This window comes from Rhodamnia argentea, chromosome 7 (genome assembly GCF_020921035.1).
Source record: "Rhodamnia argentea isolate NSW1041297 chromosome 7, ASM2092103v1, whole genome shotgun sequence".
NCBI lineage: Eukaryota > Viridiplantae > Streptophyta > Magnoliopsida > Myrtales > Myrtaceae > Rhodamnia > Rhodamnia argentea.
This window is the reverse complement of record NC_063156.1, coordinates 25,175,826-25,200,151: the sequence shown is the minus strand read 5'-3', so window position 1 is coordinate 25,200,151 and position 24,326 is coordinate 25,175,826. Positions and strand designations below refer to the sequence as shown.

General features: G+C 38.5%; 2 protein-coding genes across 2 annotated transcripts; both read left to right on the top strand.

Moving 5' to 3' along the window:
* The first annotated feature begins 838 nt into the window (after positions 1–838).
* Positions 839–5,458, top strand: LOC125315929 (E3 ubiquitin-protein ligase PRT1-like). Its single transcript, XM_048282349.1, has 7 exons — positions 839–1,050; positions 2,280–2,308; positions 2,390–2,569; positions 3,225–3,611; positions 3,720–3,923; positions 4,066–4,157; positions 4,857–5,458. The coding sequence occupies exons 1-7, from the start codon at positions 974–976 to the stop codon at positions 5,232–5,234; spliced, it is 1,347 nt and encodes a 448-aa protein (XP_048138306.1). The 5' UTR covers positions 839–973; the 3' UTR covers positions 5,235–5,458.
* Positions 5,459–8,638: 3,180 nt separating this feature from the next.
* Positions 8,639–23,847, top strand: LOC115733121 (E3 ubiquitin-protein ligase PRT1). Its single transcript, XM_048282350.1, has 7 exons — positions 8,639–8,715; positions 20,668–20,696; positions 20,778–20,957; positions 21,614–22,000; positions 22,109–22,312; positions 22,455–22,546; positions 23,246–23,847. The coding sequence occupies exons 1-7, from the start codon at positions 8,639–8,641 to the stop codon at positions 23,621–23,623; spliced, it is 1,347 nt and encodes a 448-aa protein (XP_048138307.1). The 3' UTR covers positions 23,624–23,847.
* Positions 23,848–24,326: the final 479 nt, after the last annotated feature.

Below are 24,326 nucleotides of genomic sequence, written 5' to 3'. Positions count from 1 at the left end.
ACACCACATCAAGATGTGCAATTTATATTCTCCGGCTCATTTAGGGTAGTGCAATCGGGCCGAGTATGCTCCGGAATCTAACTAAATCACCCTAAAAATCGATCCCATTCTAGGATCTCGGTTTCAATTTTTTGGAACCGGTGAGAATCGGTCCGGCTCTCAATTTCGAGCAAAGAACCACTTAGGGGTAGAATCAATCAGATCGAATTTGGAATCATATTTTTTTGTATGTTCCCACTTATATCACTTAGACACTCACCCTCCTCCTTGCTTGCTCGTAGCTCGCCCTTACTTGTTCGAGCCTCACAGCCCTCGCTCATTCCCGACTTGCCTTTGTTCGCTCGCCCTCGTTCGTCTTTTATGTTAAACCGTCTTGTTTGAACCAGACCCAAAAAAAGGTAGGTTCCAACATAAAAAGCGCAGGTTATAGGTTTCAAAAATTGGGAATTGGTTCTAATAAAATAGGTTTCGGGTTTCTAAATTTGGAACCGACTCAACCTAGAACCAACCACCTCTAGGCTCATCTTAACTAAAATGATTTTATCGCAACATGCGATGGAAAATTTTGATTAAAGTGATAAGAGTATGTACACAGCAAATTGATTTAGTTGGGAAAAGAAAGTAAAAAAAAATTTAGAAATTCACAGATCAAGGGTTTGACATTTCACCATCAATTCTACCAAAACGACAAAATTGGACACCAAAAGAATCTCCCAGTTAGATTTTTCCAGAGGCGGTTACTAGAAACTTACATCCTAAGCATTCCTAAAATTATTCGGACTTCGCCTGGATTGAAGGGTCTGGTCTGATTCTCTGTCTCTCTCTCTCGCGCTCTTTGTCTGAGCTTCCCTGTATTGGAAATCTTTCAATCTCTCGAGGCTCGACGTCTCCACGGCCTCTCCGGTTTCTCCATCTTTGGGCCTCGTCTTTCCCATCTCCGTCCAGCTTCGCTCTTTGGAGGAGTCGGCCCGAAATGGAGGATCGATCGGTGCTGATAGAAGACGCCGAACCCGAGCAAGTCTCCGAATCTTTCACTTGCTGCGTTTGCCTGTGAGCGCTTCTCTCTTTGTTCTCTTTCTTTTCCGCCGATTGATGCGTGGGAAAGGCACGTGTCTCCGTCCATTTGGAGGATTGGAGGGATTTCGTTTTAATCGCGTGTCTATGCCTTGCGGCAGTCCGTGGTTTCGTGCCAATTCGGCTAGTTTCGCGCGTGTGTATGCGATGCGACTGTCTCTTGTGGTTTTCGCGAAGATGATGGTTTACAGTGTGCGAGAAGATTGGTATTGTGTCTTGGGCGATAATCCGTTTGCTTATTGACGCTGAAGTTACTCGGACGGGGAAAAGAGGGAAAATGAACTGATGCGAAAGGGCATTTTAACTTTCGCTTTCTCGCTTAGGCGTTTTGAGTGTATCAATCGAGCTTTAGAAATTGCCTCAATGGGGTTAAGATCGGTGCTATATACGATGTGGTCTTCAGAAAAGCTAGATTTTGATGGGGGGGCTCCGGTAAAAGGAAATGATTTTTGACCATAAATTGTGGGTTTCTTTTTCGTCATGGAGCATCATTCCAGCAGCCTCTCTAATGACGGCACGAAATGATAATTAACGTAAATAAAATGTCGTCTTGATACTGGGTTTGGAATTCCACAGTTTGGTCTTCAATTGCAGGTTTCTTTATGCTTTCCTTGTGTCTTCTTTAATTGTGAACGGGCTTATCATCTGATAATTTCTAGCTGAAATGCCTACATAATAATGATCCAAAATCTGTAATGGCTGGCATGGCTTTTATTCTTGGTGTACTTTGTTTACCTTGTTGTAATAGAAGTCGAGATTTCGACTATGGCAGTCTCTTAAAATTTGCAGTGGACTCCTTTTCTCCCTTGGTGTCCTTTTTATGTCCTCAATTTCGTGGTCATGTTTTGCGGATAAAGTTAGCTGCTGATTCCTCAGTTTATATGATTAGCTTCTATGTCTTGTCCCATCTTTTCAAATGCAAGTGATGAGGTTTTATTTAAAAATTTACTTGTCGCTCAATATGAAGGTCTAGTTTTCATACTGCTCATGTAAACAACATAAGAAGAAAACTCCAGTTGCAACAATGAGGATCATCCTAAGAAATTGTGCCATGCAATTCCTGAACCTGCATTTGTCACATTGGCTTTGGGTCCGGTCATTTTCTTTTTCCTTTTTTATATGTCAGTTGTGTCCTTATTTGAGCAGCTGTATGTTCTTATATTTGGGAGAACCAGTTTCACCTATCTTTTCTCTTCTTGCTGCAGGGACCTTCTTTACAAGCCAGTTGTATTATGTAAGGAGCTTCTCTTTTCCACATACACATGGAAGTTTCTCTATCTGCTCATTAACAAATTACCGGTTTCCTTTGATGCAGCCTGTGGCCATATGTCCTGTTTCTGGTGTGTGCATCAATCAATGAATGGTTTTCGCGAATCCCAATGTCCACTTTGTTGGTGGCCGTACCTTCACTTTCCCAGCATCTGTCTGTTACTTCACTTTTTGTTGCTTAAGATGTATCCTGACTCCTATAAGAGAAGGGAAAAACAAATATTAGGTGAGTTCTCTATGTCCGCTTGACTAGGAATCTCGCAAGGCCCTTCCATAGAGAGTTTTATGTACAATCTTTTGGGTACGAAGCTTAGCTAGCTGATTCTGTACTTAGAAACCAAGCGGTAGTGCCCGACCATTGGTTGTACCTTTCTACTTCATATTCCAAATTAGTTCTTATATAATATTTGGACTGAATGCTTCTAACTTAGATAAATCTCCATAGTTTTCTCATCCAATGTCTATTTTGTTTTATATACTAAATGGGGCCTTAATTTTCAGAAGTATCAGTGGCACTACAGCGGGTGTTAGAGTGTATGCTTAAAGTACTATCCTTTAAGGCTTAACATGCAGTTCTAAATGATTGTCCTTTTCTGCTGTCGGAGTTTGAGTTCTGCACCTTTTCTATATTGAAGCAATTAAACAACCTGGTGAGGTGGATGAAATGGTGCCTTTGAGGATGGTTGCTAAGCTTCTTCTTAAGCTTGATTGCATTTTCTTGTCCTCTTTAATCATGGATAAGATATCATTAGATCCACTGGTTATTATAATTCTACACTGATTTTTCTACCTGCTTAGCTTTGTTAAAATATTGCACAAATCAACTTTTCTGAGATCCTTTCCCCTTCCCCCCACCCCTCCAAAACCTTTGTCTGCTTCAGAGGAAGAAAAGAGAATGGGAACTTTCTCTCCGCAGTTTGATGCTCTTGCATGGAGATCAGGTGATGAGGAAGAACAAAAATTTTCTGGTTCTTCAAAATCACACGTGACATGGTCGGGCCCTAACTCATTTGTGGACACTGGGACTTCTAGAAATGGTGAACCCCGTGCAAGTAAGGTGCAATCAGAGCCTGTTCCAAGTATTGATGGCAACGGTCCAAGCAGTCTCGAACAAGGCTTGAAACAAAAACATGAGATACCTGTTGAAGAGGAGAATGGGCATCCAGTTGGCTCAGACAAAAGCTGCAAGCAGATTACAGTATCGGATGTGCTCTGCGCAGAATGCCAGCAATTGCTTTTTCGTCCTGTTGCTCTTAATTGCGGCCATGGTATTTGTTACATTTAGTTCGTCTTCTAGGTTCGGAAATTCTTTTCAAATTTAAAATAAGAAATGATTTTTTATCCTAATTCCTCTTTTATGTGGTTTGCATTTCCAGTATATTGTGAATCTTGCATTGTGAATCCAGCTGATGAAAAGATCAAATGTCAAGTTTGTCAAAGCCGACATCCAGGGGAGTTATTAGAAGTTTGTCCGGAGCTGGATCACTTTTTGGAGCAACAGTTTCCTGAAGAATATGCTTTGAGGAGATTATCTGCACGGCCTAGACCGAGTGTCTCAAGGAATGATAGCCCAAAATGTCGTATGTTCTGCAGCTCTGCGTCTTTTATAGTTCAGAGTTGAAGGGGTTATTTCCATACCATCATGACAAGTAGCTTCAATCATCATTCTTTTCCATTTATAATATTTGAGATGCCACAATGGTTGTGGTGTTGTGTTAATAGGTAATAGCGGTGGTGATAAAGAACAAAATAATTCATCAAGGTCAACTGATACTGCAATGACCCATAGGGGAGTTGGCTGCGATTACTGTGGGGTAAGCTCTACGTCTCTCTCTCTCCCTTAATCAAAATGCAAAATGCAAAATGTTTTTCCTTTAATGTTTACTGAATGGAAAGAACTAATTTATTTTGCTACTTCAATTGATAGCAAGCGATTCTCTCTTATATTAGCAAAAGATTGTGGATTTAGGCATGCATGTGGTTCAATTTAGAACTTCGTACTAATCTTTCAAATGATCTTGTTTCAGTATCAAAACTTTTGTCATTGTTGTGACTGTTTCGGTATTGCAGACTTTGTAGCTTTAATGGAATTTCATGTTCAATGTGCTTAGTAGCATTCATAACTTGGTGAAATAAACGTTTAACGTACATCAAATGTAATATCTGCTATGTTTTGGTATTGCAGACTTTGTTAGCTTTAGTGAAATTTCATGTTCAATGTGCTTAGTAGCATTCATAATGGGTGAAATAAACATTTAGCATTCATCAAATGTGAAAATGCTAAATTTGTATTCCTCCTTAGCAATCTGCATATTTTGAATCCGTTGGATTGTGCTTTTGGCCCTTTCATGTCTTCGCTTCTGAATCTGTCGCTGTGGATGGTGTAATCAGACTTTTGGCCTCAGTGCGACCAATCAAATTTTCTATCTTAACTCATGGAAGTGACAAGTCGGTATTATTAAGTTGATTAGGTTGGGTTTTGTATAGTAATATCCTTGGGTATTGATGTACAGATGTATCCAATAATCGGGGATAGATACCGGTGTCAGGATTGTGTTGAGAAGATTGGCTTTGATCTTTGTGGAGATTGCTACAATTCCCGTTGCAAGCTCCCCGGCCGTTTCAACCAACAACATCGACCAGAGCACAAGTTCAAACTAGTAAAGCCGAGTACCTTGCAAAACTATATGTTGAGGTTGGCAACGGTGGCCGATGGCTCCACTGCTCTCGTCCTATCTGATGATGGTTTGGAAGATGGAGTCACATTGACCGCTCCCACTTCACCGAGAGATGGTCAGGAAGATGACGAGAACAGAATGCCGATTACCTTTGTTCTTGAACGTGACGCGGGCTCAGAACATCAGAACGATTCCCAGTCTAACTTCAATTGAAGCCCGTTTTGAGAACTCCAATGACCAATGCCGGTGAGTGCTTTCTGGATGGATATCGCGCTTGAGTGAAGCAAAGTGAATTGGTGATGAAGATGACGATGATAGCGGCTTGAGCTTCCTAAACTTGATTGTACCTTTTGACAAATTTTAGAATTTGATTGCAATAAGTTTGAGAAGTTCTAGTGCACTTATTTCAAAATAGAATGAATTATTGTTATATTAAATATCATTTGTTTGCTTTTTTTTTTTTTCATACAAAATGCGATTACATTGGAGCCTTAAAATTTACTCACAAAACAAATGAATTTATTTTTTAAAATAATAGCTTATATCGTATAAAATATTAGTTAATTGAAAATGTTTTAAATATTTTTGTGATTGGCGAAATATTTTTCGTTCATCCATTTTTGTAAGAGATTTAAATGATTATTCTTAATAAAATGTTTTCAAAAGCATTCATTTTTTTGTGAAATAAAAGATGCTCATTGTTTTGAGGCACCTTGTTTCCTTGTAGTGTCTGAAAACTCAAATTTGTTGTCGGAATGTAAATAATTCGAGAAGAAAATGTTGATATCATATGCAATTTATTTGTGGTTAATTGAAAAAAAATTCTAATAGATTCATCATCGTGTAAGGTGAAAACATAACTATTTTTTTTGTTTTTAATTTGTGCAATGTCTTCTTGAAATTTTTAATTTGTTCCATGTTATCTCTAAACTCTATGAATATCTTTAAAAGTTTGTAGGCCACATCAAATAATTAATGGAAAAAAAAATCATGGTCCATTGATATAGTAAACCGGTTTCGTTCATGGTCGCAAACTCCTAAAATCAACTACATCATCTTGCATGTGATATTCTCTCTCTCTCTCTCTCTCTCTCTCTCTCTCTCTTTAAATGGTTCTCAAACGTTATTGTGAAATCATGCACCTATGGAGCAACTGCTTGCCTCTTATTGGCTTTGGGCCTTTGTAGCCATGAAGCAAATAGGGCCGCGGATTGGCTGGCAAAGGCCCAACAGATCAACTGCTTGCCTCGTGATTGGCTTACCAAATCCTCATAACCTCTTTGGGATTTTACTTTGTTTCGAGTATTCTATGTCTTTATGGAAAACTTTACGCTATCAATGAATGTACCTTCTTTCATCCAAAAAAAAATTATGTTGCGCAAAATGTTACGAATACTATAAGATAAATATAATATCAAGTTTTCGTTATGCTAAACGTGATGTCAATAACATGTATAATTTCAAAGGAGAAAGATGTATTATAATTACGGGTTAATATCATGAAAAATCCAAAACCGATACACTCGTAACAAATTCACCTTAAACTATTGTTTTTAATTACAAAAAATCCCAAACTAGTATACTTATGATAGATCTACCCTAAACTATTTTTTCGACCACCAAAATATCCAAATTGGTATATTTGTGATAAATTTACTATAAAATAATTATTTTGACCATCAAAAGCTTAAATTTGTACACATGTGATAAATTTACCCTCCGTTAGTTTCCATTACATTAGATTAATACTACAAAAAATCTCAAATTGTTACACTAGCCACAAATGGAGGGTAAAAATTCCAAACGTGTACATCCGGCAATTACCACGTGTCATTCAAATCAGCAATTTGACAATAAAATTTATCAAAAACTAACGGAGAGTAAAACTATCACATGTTGCACCGGTTTGAGGTAAATTTTTAAATGATGTACTAGTTTAGATTTTTTATGGTTAAAAAGATAGTTTGGAGTAAATTTGTGTGTACGAGTTTGGGGTTTTTCGTGATATTAACCCAATAATTAGAGTTGAAGTTGTTATTTTACTGTTAGAAAAATTATGCAAAGAATTCAAAAACTGAATTTGTGGCGGCTTTCTATTACAATATATATAATTTTTTAAGGGGGGTTGTGGGGGTGGTTTCAAATTTTGTTACGTTAGTTATCATCTTCCTTCCTAATTATTTGGGAAGAGAATCCTTGTCTGAAAAAAAAAAAATACCCATTACATTTAGATTCGGTTTGTTTCGATAAGAAAGAAGATTTTTTCCCACGATTATAAATATTTTTCTACCAAGCTTTCAATCGTTTGGGAAACAGACAAAATGGATAAGTCAATAAAAAATATCTTATCGATTGAAGATCAAAAACACCACATAAGATGAGGCAAATGATTTCTCCATTTTCAAAAAGTCGGAAATCATTTTCCAATCTCACGGCTTCCATGAATACCTAAAGGCTTGTATGATAACACTCGTTGCAATTTTTTGGAATCGTGAGAATGTTCCGGAACACTTTCAAGTGAGACACTAACAAATCATAAAAAAATGTTCCAAAATATTTTTTCTATGATAACACTTATATGATTAGCAAAATTAAGGAACAAAAAAACTCTGTTTCTTTGTTCTTCAAACTCCTCTTCTTCTAGAAGACAACTTCTAGTTTGAGCTTGTGCAAAGCCCTCACACGTCCCACCATCGTCGGTGAGCCGTTTGTCTTTATGTTAAACCGCCTTGTTCGAACCGGCCGAAGGTAGTCCAAGCAAGTGCAAGTAGCCTTTCAAAATTAGGGCCGCCTCCACCAAGATGGTTTCGGGTTTCTAAATTTGGACCGCCTCACCTCGACGCCACCACCTCGGGCTCATCTTAACTAAATGATTTCAACGCAACATGCGATAGAAAATTTTGGTTAAAAATTATATTTTTACTTAGCAAATTAATTTAGTTGGATTGAAAAAAATATTAGAAATACAGACAAGGGTTTGACATTTCACCATACAATCCTAAAATCCCAAAATTCCCAAGATTTTGCTTTTTCCTCATGCGTCACTCTCGAAAATCCCCCCTAATCATTCCTAAAATGCCTATTTCTCTCGCCTCTTCACCTTCTCGTTCCCTCTCCTCGCGGCTGGTTCTCTCTTCCACGCTCGATTCTAGACAAAGCTGCGACGGCGAGCTCAAGGCAGCGAGGCGAGCTACAAATTCGCAAAATCTCCTCGTGAGGCCACGATTCGCCTCGCTAGTCGCGAGGCTCGGATCTCCTCATAAGGCCACGGTTTGCCTCGTGGCCTCTTCGATGGCGAGGTCGAGGCAACGAGGCGAGCCATGAGCTCGCCAGACCTAGCGAGGCCGAGGCTCACCTCGCCGGTTGGTAGCGAGGCTCGGTTGCTGGTCGCCATGGTCAGTGGTTGTCCCGTGAAAGAAGTTCCAACGAAGGTGACGAAGTTTGATGCTTGCCTTTTGCTTTTTCTGGTTGGCATTTGGACTCTTGGAAAAAGAAGCGGCGGAGGAGCAGCAGTAGCAGAGGAAGGAGCGGCGGCGTAGGAAGGAAGAAAAGAGGAGGAGGAAGAAATAGAAAAGAAAAAAAGAAAAGAAATTTTAAAAAGAAAAAAAATTGCCGAAATGGAGGATCGATCGGTGCTGATAGAAGACGCCGAACCCGAGCAAGTCTCCGAATCTTTCACTTGCTGCATTTGCCTGTGAGCGCTTCTCTCTTTGTTCTCTTTCTTTTCCGCCGATTGATGCGTGGGAAAGGCACGTGTCTCCGTCCATTTGGAGGATTGGAGGGATTTCGTTTTAATCGCGTCTATGCCTTGCGGCGGTCTGTGGTTTCGTGCCAATTCGGCTAGTTTCGCGCGTGTGTATGCGATGCGATTGTATCTTGTGGTTTTCGCGAAGATGATGGTTTACAGCGTGCGCTTCTCGCAATTGGTATTGTGTCTTGGGCGATAATCCGTTTGCTTATTGATGCTGAAGTTGCTCGGACGGGGAAAAGAGGGAAAATGAACTGATGCGAAAGGGCATTTTAACTTTCGCTTTCTCGCTTAGGCGTTTTGAGTGCATCAATCGAGCTCTAGAAATTGCTTCAATGGGGTTGAGATCGGTGCTATATACGATCAGAAAAGCTAGATTTTGAAGGGCGGGCTCCGGTAAAAGGAAATGATTTTTGACCATAAATTGTGGGTTTCTTTTTCGTCATGGAGCATCATTCCAGCAGCCTCTCTAATGAGGGCACGAAATGATAATTAACATAAATAAAATCTTTTGGGTACAAGTTGGGGTAGTGTTTGAAGTTATTCTAGTGTCTTTTAGGGATGGGATTCCAGGTCTTAGATATGTAAACTACCTGGAGAACAACGTTGCCCATGAAAAGGACTTGGCCTGATTTATTAACTTTTATGATCCAGTTATGCCAAGGAGAGATTTATTGATTGATTCCATGAAAAAGGATCTAGAAGCCCAGACTTGCTGCTAACTTCACTTCTTCTCCACATCTTATTGCTGAGTGAAGCACAACTTAGCTAGCTGATTCTGTACTTAGAAACCAAGTGGTAGTGCTCGACCATTGGTTGTACCTTTCTACTTCATATTCCAAATTAGTTCTTATATAATATTTGGACTGAGCGCTTGTAACTTAGATAAATCTCCATAGTTTTCTCATCCAATGTCTATTTTGTTTTATGTACTAAATGGGGCCTTAATTTTCAGAAGTATCAGTGGCACTGCAGCGGGTGTTAAGAGTGTATGCTTAAAGTACTATCCTTTAAGGCTTAATATGCAGTTCTAAATGATTGTCCTTTTCTGTTGTCGGAGTTTGAGTTCTGCACCTTTTCTATATTGAAGCAATTAAACAACCTGGTGAGGTGGATGAAATGGTGCCTTTGAGGATGGTTGCTAAGCTTCTTCTTAAGCTTGATCGCATTTTCTTGTCCTATTTAATCATGGATGAGATATCATTAGATCCACTGGTTATTCTAATTCTACACTGATTTTTCTGCCTGCTTAGCTTTGTAAATTATTGCACAAATCGACTGAGATCCTTTCCACTCCCCCCCCCAAAAAAAAAATATATATATATCTTTGTCTGCTTCAGGGGAAGAAAAGAGAGAGGGAACTTTCTCTCCGCAGTTTGATGCTCTTGCATGGAGATCAGCTGATGAGGAAGAACAAAAGTTGTCTGGTTCTTCACAATCACACGTGACATGGTCGGGCCCTAACTCATTTATGGACACTGGGACTTCTAGAAATGGTGAACCCCGTGCAAGTAAGATGCAATCAGAGCCTGTTGCAAGTATTGATGGCTGCTGTCCAAGCAGTCTGAAACAAGACTTGAAACGAAAACATGATATACCTGTTGAAGAGGAGAATGGGCATCCAGTTGGCTCAGACAAAAGCTGCAAGCAGATTACAGTATCTGATGTGCTCTGCGCAGAATGCCAGCAATTGCTTTTTCGTCCTGTTGCTCTTAATTGCGGCCATGGTATTCGTTGCATTTAGTTCGTCTTCTAGGTTCGGAAATTCTTTTCAAATTTAAAATAAGAAATGATTTTTTATCCTCATTCCTCTTTTATGTGGTTCACATTTCCAGTATATTGTGAATCTTGCATTGTGAATCCAGCTGATGAAAAGATCAAATGTCAAGTTTGTCAAAGCCGACATCCAGGGGAGTTATTAGAAGTTTGCCTGGAGCTGGATCACTTTTTGGAGCAACAGTTTCCTGAAGAATATGCTTTGAGGAGATTATCTGCACAGCCTAGACTGAGTGTCTCAAGGAATGATAGCCCAAAATCTCGTATGTTCTGCAGCTCTGCATCTTTTATAGTTCAGAGTTGAAGGGGTTATTTCCAGACCATCATGACAAGTAGCTTTAATCATCATTCTTTTCCATTTATAATATTTGAGATGCCACGATGGTTGTCGTGTTGTGTTAATAGGTAATAGCGGTGGTGATAAAGAACAAAATAATTCATCAAGGTCAACTGATACTGCAATGATCCATATGAGATTTGGCTGCGATTACTGTGGGGTAAGCTCTTCATTTCTCTCTCTCTCTCTAATCAAAATGCAAAATGCAAAATGTTTTTCCTTTTATGTTAACTGAATGGAAAGAAATAACTTATCCTGCTACTTCAATTGATAGCAAGCGATTCTCTTTTATATTAGCAAAAGATTGTGGATTTAGGCACGCATGTGGTTCAATTTAGAACTTCGTACTAATCTTTCAAATGATCTTGTTTCAGTATCAAAACTTTTGTCATTGTTGTGACTGTTTTGGTATTGCAGACTTTGTAGCTTTAGTGGAATTTCATGTTCACTGTGCTCAGTAGCATTTATAACTTGGTGAAATAAACGTTTAACGTACGTCAAATGTAATATCTGCTATGTTTTGGTATTGCAGACTTTGTTAGCTTTAGTGAAATTTCATGTTCAATGTGCTCAGTAGCATTCATAATGGGTGAGATAAACGTTTAGCATTCATCAAATGTGAAAATGCTAAATTCGTAATTCTCCTTAGCAATCTGCATATTTTGAATCCGTTGGATTGTGCTTTTGGCCCTTTCATGTCTTCGCTTCTGAATCTGTTGCTGTGGATGGTGTAATCAGACTTTTGGCCTCAGTGTGACCAATCAAATTTTCTATCTTAACTCATGGAAGTGACAAGTCGGTATTACTAAGTTGATTAGGTTGGGTTTTGTATAGTAATATCCTTGGGTATTGATGTACAGATGTATCCAATAATCGGGGATAGATACCGGTGTCAGGATTGTGTTGAGAAGATTGGCTTTGATCTTTGTGGAGATTGCTACAATTCCCGTTGCAAGCTCCCCGGCCGGTTCAACCAACAACATCGTCCAGAGCACAAGTTCAAACTAGAAAAGCCGAGTACCTTGCAAAACTATATGTTGAGGTTGGTAACGGTGGCCAATGACTCCACTGCTCTCGTCCTATCTGATGATGGTTTGGAAGATGGAGTCACGTTGACCGTTCCCACTTCACCGAGAGATGGTCAGGAAGATGACGAGAACAGAATGCCGATTACCTTTGTTCTTGAACGTGACGCGGGCTCAGAACATCAGAACGATTCCCAGTCTAACTTCAATTGAAGCGCCCGTCTTGAGAACTCCAATGACCAATGCCGGGGAGTGCTTTCTGGATGGATATCGTGCTTGAGTGGAGCAAACTGAATTGGTGATGAAGATGGCGATGATAGCGGCTTGAGCTTCCTAAACTTGATTGTACCTTTTTACAAATTTTAGAATTTGAGAATTTGATTGCAATAAGTTTGAGAATTTCTAGTGTACTTAATTGAAAATATAATGAATTATTGTTATATTAAATGTCATTTGTTTGCGTGTTTTTTGCATACAAATTGCAATTACATTGGAGCCTTAAAATTTACTCACATAACAAATGAATTTATCTTTTTAAAAATAATAACTTGTATCATATAAAATAATTATTTAATTAAAAATATTTTAATTATTTTTTTGATTTGAGAAATTTTTTTCATTCATTCATTTTTGTAAGATATTTAAACGATTATTTTTAGGAAAATATTTTCAAAAGCATTCATTTTTTACAAAATAAAAGATGCTCATCATTTTGAGGCACTTTGTTTCCTCGTAGAGTCTGAAAACTCAATTTTCTTGTCGGAATGTAAATAATTCGAGAAGAAAATGTTGATATCGTATGCAATTTATTTGTGATTAATTGATAAAAAAATTCTAATAGATTCATCATCATGTAAGGTGAACACATAACTATTTTTTTATTTTTAATTTGTGCAATATCTTCTTGAAATTTTTAATTTGTTCCATGTTATCTCTAAACTCTATGAATATCTTTAAAAGTTCATAGGCCACGTCGAATAATTAATGGAAAAAAAATCATGGACCGTTTAAAGGATAAAAATATCATTGTTTCCTTTAGATAATATCGTTATCTTTTTAAAATTTGTTGAGACGAGATGAATCCAGATAGGATAAGGTCTCGTTTGCCCCTCTTGGGTGGGAAAAAGGCAAAGCGCGGCAAAGGACTCGATAAGCAATTTGCACTGGCCATTGTGGTGACGTGGCATTGCCTTCCCATCTTTTTCATGGTCCGGCTTTTCCCTCATGCAATAATGTTTTCCCTTAAGTCTTTCATGTCTCTTTCTTAATCTTCTTCCACTTGATTTCATCTGTCGCTTGGCCAAAAATTTCTTCGAATCATCATCTAGTATGGTAATGGGAAAGATTGTCATAAAAGTCCTTGATAGATTATGTGACGATCGATTGTGGGGGGGGGGTGTTGGACTTTTCTAGAACCTCCCATTACTCTTCTACCTTCCTCGCCCACCCATCGCGACTTGTACTGAAATTTTATTAGCCACCATCGCAGGAATTAAAATAAAATTTAATATAATTAAATACTTAAATCCTTCCTTAATAACCGATTATTTTAAACGATACGAGCGAACATTTTTAGAAATATATTGCCCAAATCATCCTTTATTTACGGAACAAACGAAGCTTTAAAAGATAAATACTTATTTGTGAAATACGCTATTGATTTGTCCTAACTCTCATTAAATTTTTTCGCGTGTTAATATGATGTTGTCTTAAGTTTTGCATGCGGCTTCGTCTTTTTGACTTTTTTTTTGTTGCCTTTCTCTTTCGTTGACTCTCTCCCTCCGCGAAGTTTCTACAGCATTCCAGGCATTTGGGAGTCCTAGCACGCGAGGGCCCTCTCGAGCTTTCCTTTGATTGCCTTTTAAAAAGGAAAAAGAGGGAGAAATTGACAGAAATGTCTGTTAACTTTACCTCTGTGTTCAATATAATACTTAAGCTTTTAATTTATTCGACATGATTTGAAACTGTTAATATATATTTAATGTAGTCTATAAATTTTTAATTTATTCGATGCAATCTACGAACTATTAACAAGTGTTTAATGTTGTCCTTCAGCTTGGTCAAGCTGTTAATCATATGTCATTCAAAGACGTGGGTTATTACATGCCAAGTTGGTTTAATAAAAAACCACAAGTCGATGTGTTCATCTTTTTATCTTTTTGTTGAGAAAAAAGGAAAGTGAAAAATTTACGGCGTTGACATCTCCATCGCCGGTTGTTATTTCCCGAATTTGGTATTAATATTTCTACATGTGTAACTTTCTTTTTATACACCGATCAAACTTAACAAATTGAAAGTCATGTGAGCTTTAATTTGAGTTAACGGAAGGATGGTATTTAATTATATCATATGGTATATGGAGTAGATTTGACATTTAATGATATTTCGACAATCACATTAAATAAAATTAAAAATATAATAATCATATTGCGCATTACATTGAAGTTATTGATCATTTTGTATCATTTGCTCAGCGAAGAAGCAATGATAACTCATCAACACAGCGAGGTGGATGGTTGAGCAGTTAGGATCTAGTCAAGCTCGATGGTTGGGCCCGGTGTATTACCCGAGTTCGCTCATATATATATGAGAATGCCCGGGTCGGGATCCGGCCACGATTGGGTGGGCCGGGCATTCTCACATAATTTATGACAAGATTGCCCGATTAGGACAATGAGGAGCCACGAGCTCTGAGAAGGTGAAATGCAGAAGTTGCCAAGGTGTGGGCCGTGGCTCGGCTCGATTGGGCCCAAAATAGATTGACGGGACTAGGCGTAGCCCAAGCCCGAAAGCAAAACGACACCGCTTTTCATCATTCGTGGTTAGCAATGCACGGGGGACATTGAGCAGAGGAAGATGTTTTTACCTGTGCACGCAAGTCGTAATTTCGAATGATTTTGGGATATGTTGATCTTTAATTGACCTCTAATTTCTACACGACAAATATCCCGAACAAAAGTATACGATCGAAACCGTGCTGAAAGTTACAACACGTCCAATTAAGTATTTTGAGTCGAGTGAGTTCGCACTTTCTATTTGTGATTGTCTTGTCGTCGGGGACAGTTTGATCCAACTCGAGGACCATGTTGAATAGATGTTTCCAGGGGGAAATTGTTCGAAAATTTATAAACCCGTTGTACGACAATCAATTCAATCTTAACATTTTAATTGTGTCAATTTACTTATATACTTTTTGACGATTTTCCAATTTAATCATAAAATTTTCAATTATGTCAAAGTCCTAAACTTTTTGAAGTTTTGATAATTTACATTTGAATAATTGGTCCAAATGACTAAATTGACAAATTGTCAAAAGGTTTATAAGAAAATTGACAAATCTTCAAATTATTTATGACTAAGTTGGCACAATCGAAAGGTTTAAGATTAAATTGACAAATCATCAATAAGTTTGTGATTAAATCGACACAATTAAAATGTTTAAAATTGAATCGGCCACCATACACTAAGTTTATGATTTTTTTGGACAAATTTTTTCGTTTTCATGCCATTGATAAAGTACACCGGTTTCGTTCGTGGTCGCAAACTCCTAAAATCAACTACATCATCTTGCATGTGATATTCTCTCCCTCTCTCTTTTAAATGGTTCTCAAACGTTATTGTGAAATCATGCACCTATGGAGCAACTGCTTGCCTCTTATTGGCTTTGGGCCTTTGTAGCCATGAAGCAAATAGGGCCGCGGATTGCCTGGGAAAGGCCCAACAGATCAACTGCTTGCCTCGTGATTGGCTTACCAAATCCTCATAACCTCTTTGGGATTTTACTTTGTTTCGAGTATTCTATGTCTTTATGGAAAACTTTACGCTATCAATGAATGTACCTTCTTTCATCCAAAAAAAAATTATGTTGCCGAAAATGTTACGAATACTATAAGATAAATATAATATCAAGTTTTCGTTATGCTAAACGTGATGTCAATAACATGTATAAATTCAAAGGAGAAAGATGTATTATAATCACGGGTTAATACCATGAAAAATCCAAAATTGATACACTCGTGATAAGTTCACCTTAAATTATTTTTTTTAATTACAAAAAATCTCAAACTAGTATACCTATGATAGATCTACCCTAAACTATTTTTTCGACCACCAAAATATCCAAACTGGTATATTTGTGATAAATTTACTATAAAATAATTAATTTGACCATCAAAAGCTTAAATTTGTACATATGTGTTAAATTTACCATCCGTTATTTTCCATTACATTAGATTAATACTATAAAAAATCTCAAATTGTTACACTAGTCACAAATGGAGGGTAAAAATTTCAAACGTGTACGTCCAACAATTACCACGTGTCATTCAAATCAGTAATTTGACAATAAAATTTATCGAAAACTAACGGAGAGTAAAATTATCACAGGTTATACCAGTTTGGGGTAAATTTGTAAATGATGTACCAATTTAGATTTTTTATGGTTAAAAGGATAGTTTGGAGTAAATTTGTGTGTATGAGTTTGGGGCTTTTCGTAATATTAACCCAATAATTAGAGTTGAAGTTGTTATTTTACTGTTAGCAAAATTATGGAATGAATTCAAAAATTGAATTTTTGCCGGCTTTCTGTTACAAATTTTTTTTTTTTTTAAAGGGGGCGGGGGTTTTGGGGTTGGTTTCAAATTATGTTACAATAGTTATCATCTACCTTCCTAATTATTGGGCAAGAGAATCCTTGTCTGAAAAAAAAATACCCATTACATTTAGATTCCGTTTGTTTCATGAAAAATATTTTTTCGGAAAATATTTTCCTCAATTTCCGGCGTTTGGGAGACGGAAAATGGATAGTCAATAGAAAATATCTTTTGGTCAACGGGAAAAACCTTCCAAAGTTGAGGAAAATGATTTCCATTTTCAAAAAATCGGAAATCATTTTCCAATCTCACGGCCTCTATGAATACTAAGGGCCCGTATGGTAACACTCCCTGGAAAGTGTTTTCATTCCGAAAGTGTTAAGGGAACACTTTTGGAATAGAAACGCGTATCATAAAAAAATGTTCCAAAAGTGTTCCGGATAACACTTTTGAAGCAAAATTAAGGAACAAAAAAAACTTGTTTCTTGTTTTTCGGAACACTTTTTAAAAACAACTCTAAGGCGAGCTTGTGCAAAACACCACGACCCACCATCATCGGCGAGGAGTTGACGCGGCCGCCGTCGCCCGCCCCCTGCAGCCGCTCGCCCGCCATCCGCCGCCACCGCTCGCCGCCCCCCTCCACCATCGCCGGTTGGCCCCCTCGCCATCGCTACCCACCGCCACCAATCGTCGGCCTCCGCCCTCGCCGACCGCTTGTTGTAGATCCTTCCTTTTGGTGAAAAAAATATATTTTTTTTACTTGCCAAATGCGTTTCTGTTCTTGAAAATCGTAGCCAGGAACAAAAACACAAAAAAATATTTCTGTTCTAAATATGTTCTCGGGGAACGAAACGTTACCATATAGACCCTAAAATCCCTCCCCAAGTTTTTTGCTCCTCATGCTCTATCTCGAAAATCCCCACTCTCTCTCTAAAATGCCTATTTCTCTCTTTTCTTCACCTTCTCGTTCTCTCTCCTCGCGGCTGGTTCTCTCTTCCATGCTCGATTCCAGACAAAGCTGCGACGGCGAGCTCAATGCAGCGAGGCGAGCCACAAGTTCGCCAAATCTCCTCGTGAGGCCACGATTCGCCTCACTAGTCGCGAGGCTCGAATCTCCTCACAAGGCCACGGTTTGCCTCGCGGTCTCTTCGATGGCGAGCTCGAGGCGACGAGGCGAGCCACGAGCTCGCCAGATCTAGCGAGGCCGAGGCTCGCCTCGCCAGTTGGTAGCGAGGCTCGGCTGCCGGTCGCCATGGTCAGTGGTTGTCCCGTGAAAGAAGTTCCAACGAGGGCGACGAAGTTTGATGCTTGCCTTTTGCTGTTTCTGGTTGGCGTTTGGACTCTTGGAAAAAGAAGCGGCGGAGGAGCAGCAGTAGCGGAGGAAGGAGCGGGGGCGTAGGAAGGAAGAAAAGAGGAGGAGGAAGAAATAGAAAAGAAAAAAAGAAAAGAAATTTAAAAAATTAAAAAGAAAAAAAATTCGAATTTAAAAAGTCAGAAATGAAAAAATAAAAAATAATCAAAAAAATTACGGATGGCGAAAAATATTTTCCTTACCAAACGGCGGAAAATATTTTCCGATGCATTTTCAAATTTAAGCCAAACACTGGAAAATAAAACTATTTTCTTAGAAAACAACTTCCCGAAAAACATTTTTCAGAAACGCTTCATTTTTCGCGAAATAAACGGAGCCTTACATGCTTTTAAATTTGAAATGAAATGATAAGAAGAAAGATTTTAGCCCACGATTATGAAATATTATGCTACCGTAAACTATTCAAATTTCTCGATTAAAAAAGAGATAATATAGATTCAAATTGATAAAAATAATATAAAATCAACTGAAGATTCTAAGAACACCACATCAATATGTGCAATTTATATTCTCCGGCTCATTTAGGGTAGTGCAATCGGGCCGAGTTTGCTTCGGAATCTAACCGAATCACCCTAAAAATCGATCCCATTCTAGGATCTCGGTTCAATTGTCCCGGAACCGGTGAGAATCGGTCCGGCTCTTAATTTCGAGTAAAGAACCACTCAAGAGCGTAATCAATCGGATCGAATTTGGAATCATATTTTTTTGTATGTTCCCGCTTATATCACTTAGACACTTCACCGTTCTCTCTCTCTCTCTTAGTCTTGATCTCCACTCACCCTCCTCCTTGCTCGCTCGTAGCTCGCCCTTACTAGTTCGAGCCTCACAGCCCTCGCTCATTCCCGACTTGCCTTTGTTCGCTCGCCCTCGTTCGTCTTTTATGTTAAACCGTCTTGTTCGAACCAGACCCAAAAAAAGGTAGGTTCAAACATAAAGAGTGCAGGTTATAGCTTTCAAAAATTGTGAATCGATTCTAATAAGATAGGTTTCGGGTTTCTAAATTTGGAACCGACTCAACCTAGAACCAACCACCTCTAGGCTCATCTTAACTAAAATGATTTTATCGCAACATGCGATAGAAAATTTAGATTAAAGTGACAAGAGTATATACACAGCAAATTCATTTAGTTGGGAAAAGAAAGTAAAAAAAAAATTAGAAATTCACAGATCAAGGGTTTGACATTTCACCATCAATTCTACCAAAACGACAAAATTGGACCCCAAAAGAATCTCCCAGTTAGATTTTTCTAGAGGCGGTTACTAGAAACTTACATCCTAAGCATTCCTAAAATTATTCGGACTTCGCCTGGATTGAAGGGTCTGGTCTGATTCTCTGTCTCTCTCTCTCGCGCTCTTTGTCTGAGCTTCCCTGTATTGGAAATCTTTCAATCTCTCGAGGCTCGTCGTCTCCACGGCCTCTCCGGTTTCTCCATCTTTGGGCCTCGTCTTTCCCATCTCCGTCCAGCTTCGCTCTTTGGAGGAGTCGGCCCCAAATGGAGGATCGATCGGTGCTGATAGAAGACGCCGAACCCGAGCAAGTCTGCGAATCTTTCACTTGCTGCATTTGCCTGTGAGCGCTTCTCTCTTTGTTCTCTTTCTTTTCCGCCGATTGCTGCGTGGGAAAGGCACGTGTCTCCGTCCATTTGGAGGATTGGAGGGATTTCGTTTTAATCGCGTGTCTATGCCTTGCGGCAGTCCGTGGTTTCGTGCCAATTCGGCTAGTTTCGCGCGTGTGTATGCGATGCGACTGTCTCTTGTGGTTTTCGCGAAGATAATGGTTTACAGTGTGCGAGAAGATTGGTATTGTGTCTTGGGCGATAATCCGTTTGCTTATTGACGCTGAAGTTACTCGGACGGGGAAAAGAGGGAAAATGAACTGATGCGAAAGGGCATTTTAACTTTCGCTTTCTCGCTTAGGCGTTTTGTGCATCAATCGAGCTTTAAAAATTGCCTCAATGGGGTTAAGATCGGTGCTATATACGATGTGGCCTTCAGAAAAGCTAGATTTTGATGGAGGGCTCCGGTGAAAGGAAATGATTTTTGACTATAAATTGTGGGTTTCTTTTTTGTCATGGAGCATCATTCTAGCAGCCTCTCTAATGACGGTACGAAATGATAATTAACGTAAATAAATTGTCATCTTGATACTGGTTTTGGAATTCCACAGTTTGGTCTTCAATTGCAGGTTTCATTATGCTTTCCTTGTGTCTTCTTTAATTGCGAACGGGCTTATCATCTGATAATTTCTAGCTGAAATGCCTAGATAATAATGATCCAAACTCTGTAATGGCTGGCATGGCTTTTATTCTTGGTGTACTTTGTTTACCTTGTTGTAACAGAAGTCGAGATTTCGACTATGGCAGTCTCTTAAAATTTGCAGTGGACTCCTTTCCTCCCTTGGTGTCCTTTTTATGTCCTCAATTTCGTGTTCATGTTTTGCGGATAAAGTTAGCTGCTGATTCCTCAGTTTATATGATTAGCTTCTATGTCTTGTCCCATCTTTTCAAATGCAAGTGATGAGGTTTTATTTAAAATTTTACTTGTCGCTCAATATGAAGGTCTAGTTTTCATACTGCTCATGTAAACAACATAAGAAGAAAACTCCATTTGCAACAATGAGGATCATCCTAAGAAATTGTGCCATGCAATTCCTGAACCTGCATTTGTCACATTGGCTTTGGGTCCGGTCATTTTCTTTTTCCTTTTTTATATGTCAGTTGTGTCCTTATTTGAGCAGCTGTATGTTCTTATATTTGGGAGAACCAGTTTCACCTATCTTTTCTCTTCTTGCTGCAGGGACCTTCTTTACAAGCCAGTTGTATTATGTAAGGAGCTTCTCTTTTCCACATACACATGGAAGTTTCTCTATCTGCTCATTAACAAATTACCGGTTTCCTTTGATGCAGCCTGTGGCCATATGTCCTGTTTCTGGTGTGTGCATCTATCAATGAATGGTTTTCGCGAATCCCAATGTCCACTTTGTCGGCAGCCGTACCTTCACTTTCCCAGCATCTGTCTGTTACTTCACTTGTTGTTGCTTAAGATGTATCCTGACTCCTATAAGAGAAGGGAAAAACAAATATTAGGTGAGTTCTCTATGTCCGCTTGACTAGGAATCTCGCAAGGCCCTTCCATAGAGAGTTTTATGTACAATCTTTTGGGTACGAAGCTTAGCTAGCTGATTCTGTACTTAGAAACCAAGCGGTAGTGCCCGACCATTGGTTGTACCTTTCTACTTCATATTCCAAATTAGTTCTTATATAATATTTGGACTGAATGCTTCTAACTTAGATAAATCTCCATAGTTTTCTCATCCAATGTCTATTTTGTTTTATATACTAAATGGGGCCTTAATTTTCAGAAGTATCAGTGGCACTCCAGCGGGTGTTAGAGTGTATGCTTAAAGTACTATCCTTTAAGGCTTAACATGCAGTTCTAAATGATTGTCCTTTTCTGCTGTCGGAGTTTGAGTTCTGCACCTTTTCTATATTGAAGCAATTAAACAACCTGGTGAGGTGGATGAAATGGTGCCTTTGAGGATGGTTGCTAAGCTTCTTCTTAAGCTTGATCGCATTTTCTTGTCCTCTTTAATCATGGATAAGATATCATTAGATCCACTGGTTATTATAATTCTACACTGATTTTTCTACCTGCTTAGCTTTGTTAAAATATTGCACAAATCAACTTTTCTGAGATCCTTTCCCCTTCCCCCCCACCCCTCCAAAACCTTTGTCTGCTTCAGAGGAAGAAAAGAGAATGGGAACTTTCTCTCCGCAGTTTGATGCTCTTGCATGGAGATCAGGTGATGAGGAAGAACAAAAATTTTCTGGTTCTTCACAATCACACGTGACATGGTCGGGCCCTAACTCATTTGTGGACACTGGGACTTCTAGAAATGGTGAACCCCGTGCAAGTAAGGTGCAATCAGAGCCTGTTCCAAGTATTGATGGCAACGGTCCAAGCAGTCTCGAACAAGGCTTGAAACAAAAACGTGAGATACCTGTTGAAGAGGAGAATGGGCATCCAGTTGGCTCAGACAAAAGCTGCAAGCAGATTACAGTATCGGATGTGCTCTGCGCAGAATGCCAGCAATTGCTTTTTCGTCCTGTTGCTCTTAATTGCGGCCATGGTATTTGTTACATTTAGTTCGTCTTCTAGGTTCGGAAATTCTTTTCAAATTTAAAATAAGAAATGATTTTTTATCCTAATTCCTCTTTTATGTGGTTTGCATTTCCAGTATATTGTGAATCTTGCATTGTGAATCCAGCTGATGAAAAGATCAAATGTCAAGTTTGTCAAAGCCGACATCCAGGGGGGTTATTAGAAGTTTGTCGGGAGCTGGATCACTTTTTGGAGCAACAGTTTCCTGAAGAATATGCTTTGAGGAGATTATCTGCACGGCCTAGACCGAGTGTCTCAAGGAATGATAGCCCAAAATGTCGTATGTTCTGCAGCTCTGCGTCTTTTATAGTTCAGAGTTGAAGGGGTTATTTCCATACCATCATGACAAGTAGCTTCAATCATCATTCTTTTCCATTTATAATATTTGAGATGCCACAATGGTTGTGGTGTTGTGTTAATAGGTAATAGCGGTGGTGATAAAGAACAAAATAATTCATCAAGGTCAACTGACACTGCAATGACCCATAGGGGAGTTGGCTGCGATTACTGTGGGGTAAGCTCTACGTCTCTCTCTCTCCCTTAATCAAAATGCAAAATGCAAAATGTTTTTCCTTTAATGTTTACTGAATGGAAAGAACTAATTTATTTTGCTACTTCAATTGATACCAAGCGATTCTCTTTCATATTAGCAAAAGATTGTGGATTTAGGCATGCATGTGGTTCAATTTAGAACTTCGTACTAATCTTTCAAATGATCTTGTTTCAGTATCAAAACTTTTGTCATTGTTGTGACTGTTTCGGTATTGCAGACTTTGTAGCTTTAATGGAATTTCATCTTCAATGTGCTTAGTAGCATTCATAACTTGGTGAAATAAACGTTTAACGTACATCAAATGTAATATCTGCTATGTTTTGGTATTGCAGACTTTATTAGCTTTAGTGAAATTTCATGTTCAATGTGCTTAGTAGCATTCATAATGGGTGAAATAAACATTTAGCATTCATCAAATGTGAAAATGCTAAATTTGTATTTCTCCTTAGCAATCTGCATATTTTGAATCCGTTGGATTGTGCTTTTGGCCCTTTCATGTCTTCGCTTCTGAATCTGTCGCTGTGGATGGTGTAATCAGACTTTTGGCCTCAGTGCGACCAATCAAATTTTCTATCTTAACTCATGGAAGTGACAAGTCGGTATTATTAAGTTGATTAGGTTGGGTTTTGTATAGTAATATCCTTGGGTATTGATGTACAGATGTATCCAATAATCGGGGATAGATACCGGTGTCAGGATTGTGCTGAGAAGATTGGCTTTGATCTTTGTGGAGATTGCTACAATTCCCGTTGCAAGCTCCCCGGCCGTTTCAACCAACAACATCGACCAGAGCACAAGTTCAAACTAGTAAAGCCGAGTACCTTTCCAAACTATATGTTGAGGTTGGCAATGGTGGCCGATGACTCCACTGCTCTCGTCCTATCTGATGATGGTTTGGAAGATGGAGTCACATTGACCGCTCCCGCTTCACCGAGTGATGGTCAGGAAGATGACGAGAACAGATTGCCGATTACCTTTGTTCTTGAACGTGACGCGGGCTCAGAACATCAGAACGATTCCCAGTCTAACTTCAATTGAAGCCCGTCTTGAGAACTCCAATGACCAATGCCGGTGAGTGCTTTCTGGATGGATATCGCGCTTGAGTGAAGCAAAGTGAATTGGTGATGAAGATGACGATGATAGCGGCTTGAGCTTCCTAAACTTGATTGTACCTTTTGACAAATTTTAGAATTTGATTGCAATAAGTTTGAGAAGTTCTAGTGCACTTATTTCAAAATAGAATGAATTATTGTTATATTAAATATCATTTGTTTGCTTTTTTTTTTTTTCATACAAAATGCGATTACATTGGAGCCTTAAAATTTACTCACATAACAAATGAATTTATTTTTTAAAATAATAGCTTATATCGTATAAAATAATTAGTTAATTGAAAATATTTTAAATATTTTTGTGATCGGCGAAATATTTTTCGTTCATCTATTTTTGTAAGAGATTTAAATGATTATTCTTAATAAAATGTTTTCGAAAGCATTCAATTTTTTGTGAAATAAAAGATGCTCATTGTTTTGAGGCACCTTGTTTCCTTGTAGTGTCTGAAAACTCAAATTTGTTGTCGGAATGTAAATAATTCGAGAAGAAAATGTTGATATCATATGCAATTTATTTGTGGTTAATTGAAAAAAAATTCTAATAGATTCATCATCGTGTAAGGTGAAAACATAACTATTTTTTTTTTCGACCAAAAAAAAAAAAGTTGAAAACATAACTATTTTTTTAT